The sequence below is a fragment of the Aegilops tauschii genome, chromosome 7 (assembly GCF_002575655.3).
Source record: "Aegilops tauschii subsp. strangulata cultivar AL8/78 chromosome 7, Aet v6.0, whole genome shotgun sequence".
Taxonomy (NCBI): domain Eukaryota; kingdom Viridiplantae; phylum Streptophyta; class Magnoliopsida; order Poales; family Poaceae; genus Aegilops; species Aegilops tauschii.
In genome coordinates this window covers 601,972,367-601,983,251 of record NC_053041.3, presented here as the reverse complement: position 1 = coordinate 601,983,251, position 10,885 = coordinate 601,972,367, and the positions used below count along the sequence as shown (strand labels likewise).

General features: G+C 42.4%; 2 protein-coding genes across 2 annotated transcripts; one reads left to right on the top strand and one right to left on the bottom strand.

Annotated features, from left to right (window-relative positions):
• The first annotated feature begins 3,651 nt into the window (after nt 1-3,651).
• On the top strand, nt 3,652-7,560 carry LOC109761884 (wall-associated receptor kinase-like 8). Its single transcript, XM_020320697.4, has 4 exons — nt 3,652-4,768; nt 5,436-5,930; nt 6,031-6,090; nt 6,177-7,560. Exons 1-4 carry the CDS (start codon nt 3,871-3,873, stop codon nt 7,424-7,426), a joined length of 2,703 nt encoding a protein of 900 aa, XP_020176286.1. The 5' UTR covers nt 3,652-3,870; the 3' UTR covers nt 7,427-7,560.
• Nucleotides 7,561-8,042: 482 nt separating this feature from the next.
• Nucleotides 8,043-10,292, bottom strand: LOC109761885 (large ribosomal subunit protein eL30). Its single transcript, XM_020320698.4, has 5 exons — nt 10,148-10,292; nt 9,909-10,014; nt 8,651-8,752; nt 8,456-8,524; nt 8,043-8,368 (listed from the first exon to the last, which is right to left on the bottom strand). Exons 1-5 carry the CDS (start codon nt 10,166-10,168, stop codon nt 8,334-8,336), a joined length of 333 nt encoding a protein of 110 aa, XP_020176287.1. The 5' UTR covers nt 10,169-10,292; the 3' UTR covers nt 8,043-8,333.
• Between the last annotated feature and the right edge of the window lie 593 nt (nt 10,293-10,885).

The following is a 10,885-nucleotide window of genomic DNA, read 5'->3' as shown; positions in this document are numbered from 1 at the left end:
TGGCGGATTTATATAGAATGACTTTTTCTTGCATAACGTGTTGTCTTAGTAGCTGCAAGTACTTCTGATAGCATGGTATTATTTCATCAATTCAACTGAATCTGGAGAACTGAATACATGCTCATAAGTATGGTGTGTGCCTGTGTGGTGTTCATTTTCTTTTGGTAGTCCTTTCCCTCTTTGCACAAAGTATGAAATACATTGAACCCCAATATTTCAGAACATGTATTCCATAGGTTCAGGATGTTTGGTCTAACAGGTAGACCATTTAATAAATGGTCGTGCTGAAGTTCTAATGAATGCACTTAATTTGTTTCATTTAGTTGACCTTAGAACACGAGTTTTCTGTATTTGTTCTCCTAAGCTGGGGCTTTGAGCGCCATGTAAGCTATTACAGCTCATTTCTATATACTCACTGTCACTGATGTTGCGAAACATGCTGCAACCTTAATTTGCCTATTAGCATTGTTTTTTTTTTCAAGCCTTTCTACATGTGTGTTTGGTATTCCTGCTGCTACAGCTTGTATCGGACAGACATCGCCAACTGATGACAACCTGCATGCTTGTAATCAGTTTAACTATTCCTTGGTTACTTAGGATCATCCTTAGAGTTTATTACACAAGTACTGTTGTATGTCATGTTAAATTGGATGGCTTCATTCTAATAACCTGTAGCCAGCTCTGTTACGTGGCATGGCATACTACGGTATAACTTATTGATGTACCCTAAATTAGATGCATATTACTCTATACTTTATAAATACTTTGGTTAGAGATATAGCTAAATTGCGATGGTTCCAAATAGTACAATTTCTAGGTTATCTTAGATATTTCTACCATTCTTTTGTAAAAATGTCACGGGCGCGGCAACGCGCGCTTTTATGATCTAGTACTACAATAACTACAAATGCACAATCCACCTACAAATTCTACATTACCAATATATCATGAAATGCCCCTAAAAATATCCTAAAATTGCTACACAACAAGTGGGAACTATTGTCAGCAAAATACAAGTATCCCAACCTCCATTGTCCCCCAGATATGGAAGTGTTAATAAAGAGGCTGGTATTATTCTAGGGCGCTGTATTCATCTCTAGGGCACAGCAAAAGCAAGCCAAAGAGGTAAACTTCAGTCCCATTACAGAATGCAAATTCCATACAAACAATACAGTGATCATCGTAGCATGAACTCTACTGTCTGCACAAACATTTTAACCTCCCAATGCACTAGACATAAGGTGACATTTTGGCTCAATCAGAAGATGGCAGCTCCATTCATCAATAAAAAATGGCAGCAAAAGCAAGCCGAAGAGCCAAACTTCGCACTCAGTTTCCAATCCAAAACCCTACACTACAGACTGGACTACTGCATTGAAAAACGTGATTTGCTTCTTCCAAGGCATGGTATTGCTTCCACGAGAGGTAAGGATTTGCTGAGAGACACGACTGTGCCTCTCGAAAACGAAAAGAAAAACGTGTTTCTTTTTTTTCCTTCCGCGAGAGGGGCGGTTTTGCTTCCGCAAGAGGCACGAATTTGCTTCCGCCGTGCCTCTCCAAAACGAAAAAAGGCGTTTTTTCTTCCACGAGAGGCACGGTTTTGCTTCCGCGAGAGGCACTCATTTGCTTCCGCGCGTGCATATCGAAAACGGAAAAAAATGCATTTTCCTTTTTTTTCCTTCTGCGAGAGGCATGGGTTTACTTTCCGTGGAGGCACAGATTTGCTTCCGTGAGAGGCGCAGTTGTGCCTCTTTCGAAAAGAAAAAAAAGTGCTCCCGGTTCTTTTTTTTTGTCAGGTTTTTTCGTGAAAAAAAAGGTCGTCTAAACCTATTAGCGTGAGATCTAATTTTGAAGATCTCGACTCGGGAAATCCAACAAAGAAAACAATTTGAGATTTGAAAGCACAATTGTAGAGATAAAACATTTTAAATAAACAGATCTATGACAAAAGAAAATTTTCAGGTTATAAGTGGTGCACATTCAATGTGATGTGTGTCACTTGTCGTAACCTAGGAAGATGGAAGTGACATTTAAAAAGAATGCTTGAATGCTTCTTAATCAGTAATTTCGGACATACCGACCAAACAGTCGAGGCTAAGGCTGGTTGTAATGGGGAGTATCATATACTAGTATCATGCATATGATACTAGTGTATGATATTACCTCCCTAATGCATAGTATCATATAGTACCTTATTTATTGCCATGCATGACACCTACTAGTAGTATAGCATTTATTATGATACGGTATCATGATATGATACTTAACCCTCCCTTTCTTCATTTAATTCTACGACACCTCATCAAAATTGCCTAGTTGGCAATGCATGATACTAGCTATGATACAACCATTACGACCAGCATAAGGCTGGTTTATAATGGGGAGTATCATATACTAGTATCATGCATATGATACTAGTGTATGATACTACATCATAATGCTTAGTATCATATATTAGTATCATGTAGTACTTTATTTATTGTCATGCATGACACATAGTAGCATAGCATTTTTTATGATACGATATCATGATATGATACTCAATTCTCTCTTTCTTCATTTAATTCTATGTCACCTCATCAAAATTGCCTAGTTGACATGCATGATATTAGCTATGATACTATCATTACAACCAGCCTAATGCAGAACAATCTACAACCACCTATGCGTTGACCAGACAGCGTTGTCATCCACCGAGGCAGAAGCTTCCCGTGATGGAAATGAAACGAAATATTAAAGCAAGTCAGTCAACATGAGAGTGATGTTTTGAATAGAATTATTGTATCAAATAGCAAATATCCAAGACTTGTACCATAAGTGTTACATCAGATGTGCCAACCTACAGCTGGTAGAACATCTTTTTCAAACCCATTAATAGGGGGCGTTGAACAGTTGGTATATGCGGGGTCCTTGCAAGTTTGAAAGTGACGAGTAGTTGCTAAAGGGCCACTAATCGTTCACTTGCCGTGTCAGTTCATGTTACTGCCAGAAAATTGTTTCATTTTGGCTTTGAAAGTTCATGCTACTCCCTCAGTACCGGTGCATAACTCATTTTATATTGTCAACCGCGATCAAGATGAAGGAGAAAAGGAGATAACTTAATTTTTACTTGCTAATTATAATACTATTGCATGTAATGAACTGATCCGTGCATGTTGTGTTAGGTAGTCTCAAGTCATTAAAAATATACACGCCCCATGTCTTTTATTGGTTGATTCGTCTATTCAGGCCAAGAAACAAGAAATGAGGTGGCAATTAACGCACAGCGTTTAAGTGTTTTGGGATTATTTGATTTTTCGACTTATGCACCGGTACGGAGGGAGTAGGACTGAGCGGCTCATTGTTTTTGTTTTCCGGTTTTTGTTTTTATTTACTTTTGCGATGGTGCCGCTCTTTCAAAAATAACCACAAAAGTGCTACAATGTAGAATATGGGTTGAATGTGCTACACGTTCCATTTTTGCCAACATAGTGCGCTACATTTACACAATATATGTGCAGAATTTCCTTTCAAAGATCAAAAAATGATTTAAACACAGCTAATAATGTCAAGTCCCTTGGCTCTTATGCACTAATTGGCTCGCGAACCGACTCGGTATAGACAACACACCTAATGCTAGAGCATCTACAGCTTCACTCAAACTAACCGAATGAAGCCGGTCAGTTTCCGGTCATAAAAATGTGACCCAACCCGGCATCCTAAACTGGCCACGGACATATTTGTGAGCGTCGGTGTTTGTACTGTGTTTGTGAGGATAGAGCGGAAGAATAAACTCTCCATAAAGCACACCATGAAAGGCCATGCCAATCAAAAATTAGCCTTTCTATAGACGCATCTGTTTCCCCAAGACCGAAATACTCTGCGGTGAAGATGAAGCTCCCCGAGGCACTCCGCTTTGTGCTCGCACTGCTGTTGCTCCGGCCGGCGACAACGGTGGGTTTACAAAGAAGCCAAGAAGCGAACAGGGTGGTTCCTTCCACTGCCACGCTCGCCGATTGTCCAAGGAGTTGTGGCAACCTGAGCATCGACTACCCTTTCGGCATCGGATCCGGCTGCTCCCGGCAGCCGGACTTCGACCTTCGCTGCGTCGAGAACAGCTCCGCGCAGGCTGCTGCTCCCAGGCTTTTCTTGCAAGACGGAGTCACGGAGATCATCTCCGATGTCTCTGGTACAGATCAGAACACGGATTTTCTTGCAGCATTTTCCCATGTCATCTCCTTGAGATCTGACGCCGACGTGTACAACATATCCTGGTTTCCTGGGAAATCTTTTCTTTTTCTTCCGGTCATCATACTCAACATAACAGGCTGCAACTTCGACGCCTACATGCTCGAACGTTCCTCCAACACGATGGTGGGGAGTTGTACAGTGACATGCCCTACAGAAGGCATCACGGATGCGGTGGCTAGACAGACCTGCAACGGTACAGGATGCTGCTCCGTCGTCATCGAGAACATGGTCACCAGCCTCCAATTCAGATTTGTCCGTCGGAGGATAGGGAAGCTGAAACTGGAGGGAAAGAGTACCCGTGGCCTCCTGTGGGATACAATTAATATAACCAGTGATCACGCTGCTCTGTCCTGGGTAATACGAGACGATCAACAATCATCGGCCGGCAGCTTGCAAAATAGGTCAGACTATGCATGTCGCAGCAACCACAGCGGATATACACAGTCCAACGAGTTATCATTTCTCGGCTATCTCTGTTTCTGCGATAGTGGTTACCAAGGCAATCCCTATATACTGGATGGCTGCTCCCGTGATAGAGGTAATTACTCCCACCTCCGGTCAAAGTATCAAAGATATTTGTGGTTTTATAGCGTGTGCAGTCGGGTTTCTGAACTTTGTTAACAATGTCTCTTGCCTTAAATTGCTTATTTTATTCATGGCAAATTTTATCATGCTCCCTCTTACTTCCCCTTTTCACATGAGAGGTAAGAGTCCATAATAGATCTGAGCCCTTGATTTGATTAAGTAGTGATCAGATTTACTCTTACGTTCTTACCTCTCATATGAAAAGAAGGGGTAAGAGGGAGCATGTTAAAAGTACTCTTCATTCATTCCTTATCTATATGGCCTCTATAACTTAATATAAGACGTTTTTTGACACTGTGAGATAGTCTCAAAAAACATCTTATATCAAGTTACGGAGGGACTATTTGTTATACCTTCTTCCTTTTTTCCCAAGAGTGTTACTTTCTTATGTCTAGTTTAGTCTTTAAAATAGGTTTAAGACAAGAATATCAAAATTATAATCATAGTTTCGGTCGGTCAATAGACCCAAAAACAATGTGACCGCACACATTCTTCCTTTCTTTTTGTTGAAAATATCTAGTGGCTTCACCATGTGACCAGTTGTTTTGGCACAACTTTAGATTTTCTTTTAGAGTTGTACTCAAGACGAATGCACTGAAGTTTTTCTTATACTTTCTAAGGTTTCGATCCGTATCAACGGAGGAATAATTGCTCCAGGATGTGTGGGAATATTAGTGTTCCTTTTCCCTTTGGCATAGAATACGGTTGTTTTGGAAGGAAGTTATTTCAGCTCAACTGTACAAATCCTACAACGTCTACGCTGCAATTCAACAGCGGTCCGACAATAATCGTGCCCACTGTGAAGTACATAAATATTAATGAGGGGCTATTGGATGTTTACTACGAAACACCATTTGACGACAGGATGATGAGTATATCTGAAGGACCTCAACTGTACAGCTCTAGTTCTTCCGGGCAATCCGCTTCTCTGCACTGGGCAGTTGCAAATTTAACATGCCAAGAAGCACAACAGAACGTATCAGGATATGCATGCGTTAGCACAAATAGTACATGCTTGGGCGTTGTTTACTCTGAAAGAGGAGGCCCACTTGGTTACCGTTGCACATGTGTAACAGGCTTCGACGGGAATCCATATACCACGAATGGGTGTCAAGGTAATCTCTGTTTCTTAACTGTATCTGCTTTGGTAAAATGTTCAGATTTGGATGCAACTCCCCTATGACAAATTGACAATACTGGTACGGTTGGTTGCAGACGTTGACGAGTGCCAGACACTGATGTGTAAATCGACGAAAGGGCAAAGTCTTCCACTAGGTGAGATATAAGATAAAAATCGGTTCCCTATCATGAGCTAGATGACATGAAAGATAACAAAATACTGAAGAGCATACTCATTGCAGGTATCGCTATTGGGATCAGCGTTGCCTCTGGCATTCTACTCTTCATCTTAAGTGCAAATTTTATTGTCCGGAGATGGAAAAGAGGCATCCAAAAGAAACTTAGAAGGAAGTATTTTAGAACGAACCAAGGACTTCTCCTGGAACAGCTTATTTCAGGAGATGAAAATGCAAATGACACAACCAAGATTTTCTCACTGGCAGAGTTAGAGAAGGCAACAAATAACTTTGACCCTACACGTATAGTTGGCCGCGGAGGGCATGGCATGGTATACAAAGGCATCTTATCTGATCAACGTGTAGTGGCCATTAAAAAGTCTAAAGTCATAGCACAAATTGAGATTACTCAGTTCATCAACGAGGTTGCTATTCTCTCACAGATAAACCACCGAAATATTGTGAAGCTCTTCGGATGTTGCCTTGAGACTGAGGTCCCACTATTGGTGTATGACTTCATACCTAATGGTTCATTATTTGGTGTTCTTCATAATCCAAACAGCAACTCTTCCTTGTCGTGGGATGATTGCTTAAGAATTGCTATAGAAGCAGCTGGAGCACTTTCTTACCTTCATTCAGCTGCTTCTGTATCAATCTTTCATCGTGATGTGAAGTCGACAAACATACTCCTGGATGGGAATTATACAGCAAAGGTATCAGACTTTGGTGCTTCGAGGTTGGTTCCTATTGACCAGACCCATGTTATGACGAATATACAAGGTACATTTGGGTACTTGGATCCAGAATATTATCACACTGGCATTTTAAATGAGAAGAGTGATGTGTACAGTTTTGGTGCGGTACTTGTGGAGTTGCTCCTTCGAAAGGAGCCTATTTTTACCACTGACTCCGGGCTAAAGCAAAACTTATCCAATTACTTCCTTTGGGAGATAAGGGAGAAACCACTTGCTGAAATTGTAGCTGCTCACGTTCTCGAGGAAGCAACCGAGGAAGAGATTAGTGGTGTAGCCGGTGTTGCGGAGATCTGTTTACGTCTTCGAGGTGAAGAAAGACCTACTATGAAACAAGTCGAGATGAAATTGCAGCATCTGCGATTGGAGAGGTTGAGAATGCGCGAGCTTGCTGCAAAAGACCAAGACATTCAACCTCTGTCGACAGTACAAAGCCAAGTTGCTCATCGGTCTTTAGCCACTGCAGGTCGGAAGGTGGGAAGCTCAAATTCATCTTCCGAGAGAAGCCAAAACTGTTATAGCTTGGAGCAAGAATTTATGTCATCAGCGACTCTACCACGCTAGATATTATCCGGCTTCTAATATTGTGTTCGGATTTTTCCCTTTCCTAAGTACACTTACTAGAGACGAATGAATATACTACTTTCTCTGATGACGATTACAACTTATGTATCCGAAATGGTCAGCTTGTAGATAAACACCAGAGCAGCACCACGCATGACTATACATGGCCGAGGCCGACGGCTGTGGCCATCTGAATTGTGTACGTCTTTGGACCAGATGCTATTCTAGGAATCGACCAGCAGCCATACACCTGTGCATGTCTCAAGAAAAAATCTGGTCATGTACTATTGTTGAGGATATATCTCGTGGCAAACGGGTAATGGGTCGGCATCGAGATGGGCCCCAGCATCATCATCAACAAATAGGAAAGGAACACACATGTGGGAGTATTTCTTTGGGCAAGAGAGACAAGCCTCGGTAACAAATTCACCATCGTCAGTTTGGTGAAGCTTTAGCTTTGCAATGTTCTGGCGGTAGTGAAATTAGCGTGCCAGGCTTCATGATATTGTTTCATCGCAAACAAAACCAATGTCTACTCTACCATGGCTAAACGAAAACCGTTCTATCGCCTTACGCATCTCTGAAAGCAAAGATCACACAAGCATTACCCAGCCAGTTTCACGCAATTCTTCACTTTAGCAACTCTAGTTGTTATAGTTCCGTTTCACTGGAGGAGCATAGGCAAAACAATGTTGACAGAACTAATCATCCAATTGCGCACAGTAAAAAGACGATAGGAATAAACATCTCATCAAACAAAACCCATAGGAATGCCTTACAAAAACAGCCACGTTTGGTTTGAAACTGCATTTGGCAGCTCCGGCTCGATAACGAGAGACGGCCATCGACCTTGTAAGCACGACTCTCCACACTACATCATCTTAGGCTAGGATAGGTAAGCTTGTCTTCACTGAGGAACGGTGGTGATGATGTCCGAGTCACCTGGAAACATGCGTAGTAAACGCTCAGTACAAGTTACTCCGGCAAATGACAAATGAGCAAAGAGTTTTGAGTTTAACAGGGACGAACCAGGGTCCAGGATGCTCAAACAGCACACCCGGTAGTACTTGCCGCACGCAGTTCCAAGATCCACATTGTCTGAAAGGGACAAAGACACATGCATTAGCATTAGGCCGTAATTCATTATTTGATAAAAACAAGCTAAACAACGTATGTTAAACAAGCATTGAGAAAAGGTTTCAGACTAGGATCAAATAATCTTACTTCCATGGAAATGATGAACGCTGATCTTGGACAGCATAGCATAGTACTCGATCTCAGACTTCCTGAGCGGAGGGCAGTTGTTTGCGAGGATAATCAACTTCCCTGAACAGCAAACAAACAAATTAGACTATTTGAAAAGTGCCACATGTCAAATAACAGTCAATACAATATAATACGAGTCCATCTCATGTTTTAACTACCAACAAAGGACAATCTTAAATAGTTACCCAAAAAGGTTATAAGCATTACACAGATTGACTGTTGGTTTAGTCATAGCCTGAACGTGGTCTAGTCTGAAAATCTAAAATCAGATCTCCACCTTTCTTAAACATCTCTTTGGGGTTACCTACTGGATTAGAATAGTGCTGGACCATAAGGAAGCACCAAACTGCAAGCCAAAGAGGTGGGAACTAATGCACAATCCACCTACAAATTCCACATTACCAATATATCATGAAATTCCCCTAAAAATATCCTACAATTGCTACACAACAGTGGGAACTAATGACAGCAAAATACAAGTATCCCAACCTCCATTGTCCCCCAGATATGGAAGAAATCCTGGAAGTGTTAATAAAGAGGCTGGTATTATTCTAGGGCGCTGTATTCATCTCTAGGGCACAGCAAAAGCAAGCCAAAGAGGTAAACTTCAGTCCCATTACAGGATGCAAATTCCATACAAACAATACAGTGATTATCGTAGCATGAACTCTATTGTCTGAGCAAACATTTTAACCTCCCATTGCACTAGAGATAATGTGACATTTTGGATCAATCAGAAAATGGCAGCTACATTCATCAATTAAAAAAATGGCAGCAAAGGCAAGCCTAAGAGCAAAACTTCACACTCTGTTTCCAATCCAAAACCCTACACTACAGACTAGGCTACTGCATTGACCATCCCAACATTCAGAGCATGGCATTGTAATTAAGCTCCAAATCGGCATGGCATTGTAATTAAGCTCCAAATCGGCATGGCATTGACCACCCTAACATTCAGAGCATGCCATTGACCATCCTACAAACAATCTATGTAGAGCTAAAGCTGTCAACTTCTAACGGAATCGCAGTTCCAGACACAAATAACCAAACGACAACCATCAACAGCTCCACTCTACACAACAGCCAGGCCACAGATCTGTGAGCCGATTGACCCCGCATTTCAGCAAACGAACGGGGTAACCAGCCATTCACCACGTCGGATCGGACGAACCGAGACAAGACGCGTGACAAAAACAGAGGGTCGATCGATACATACCCTTGGAGCTCCGGAGCGTCTTGAGGACGGTCTTGTAGCCGAGCGTGTACTTGCCGCTCTTCATCACCAGCTGCAGCTTGTTGTTGATGTTCTCCGTGCTCTTCTTCTGCACACAGTCGGAATCGAATCGAAATCCGTCAGCCGGCGACCACAGCCGCAAACACAGCCACTCGGGACAGAATCAGCTCGGAGCCGAGGACGGGGAGGGGGAGTGGGAGGGAGAGGGGTGCGGTTCGTACCGACTTCTTGGTGGGAGCCATGGCGTCCGGCGACCAACCTCGGCGGGCGTGCAAGGAGGAGGAGGAGGCGGCGGCGGCGGGTGGCTTCTTCGGGGGCGGCGGCGCGGTAGGGTTGGGAGCGGGAGGGAGTATATAGGGTTCGGCCGCGCGGTTGAAATTACGTGGTTGCCACTGGGCCGAATGGTCGCCTGGTAGGCCCTTGCTGGTCCTCGACCAGACCGATTCACGGAATGGGCCGACTCAGGACAACGGTTTTCTCTCCAGTCCGAAATATGCAGGTTTCATTCTCAAAAAAAAGATATGCAAGTTTCATTTCAAAGTTCTGCAGAGATAGTGGCGATGACAACACCTCCTTTAGCTATCCCAGTTGTCTTGATTCGTCATGTTTTTTTTTGCGGGTGGCCTTGATTTGTCATGTTGCGAGTAAACTTTGTTCAGGACTAGAATCTTAGGGTGAGAATAAAAAACCCGAGCCCTATCTTTGCCGTTGGATGAGGAAGTTTTGTTTTCTAATTACTCATGTAAAACACGTCCATAAACACATCCAGCTTCAGACACTGCCAAATATACTCTTGTGATGAAAGCATTTAAGCATTTAAGCATGTTATGTGTATACAGAACACTACTTTTGCATCTTCCCAAGAAAAAAAACAATGCTTTGCATCTAATCATTTGACAAAAATTCATTTTATATGCAGCATTTCAAAAACAATCTTATTAAAAAAAGTAAAATCAAGC

Coding starts and splice junctions, on each gene's coding strand:
- LOC109761884 (XM_020320697.4), top strand. CDS start 3,871: ATGAAGCTCCCCGAGGCACTCCGCTTTGTGCTCGCACTGCTGTTGCTC. Junction 5,931..6,030: donor TACCACGAATGGGTGTCAAG/GTAATCTCTGTT, acceptor GGTTGGTTGCAG/ACGTTGACGAGTGCCAGACA. Junction 6,091..6,176: donor AGGGCAAAGTCTTCCACTAG/GTGAGATATAAG, acceptor TACTCATTGCAG/GTATCGCTATTGGGATCAGC.
- LOC109761885 (XM_020320698.4), bottom strand. CDS start 10,168: ATGGCTCCCACCAAGAAGTCG. Junction 8,753..9,908: donor GACGCTCCGGAGCTCCAAGG/GTATGTATCGAT, acceptor TTTGCTGTTCAG/GGAAGTTGATTATCCTCGCA. Junction 8,525..8,650: donor CGTTCATCATTTCCATGGAA/GTAAGATTATTT, acceptor TGTCCCTTTCAG/ACAATGTGGATCTTGGAACT.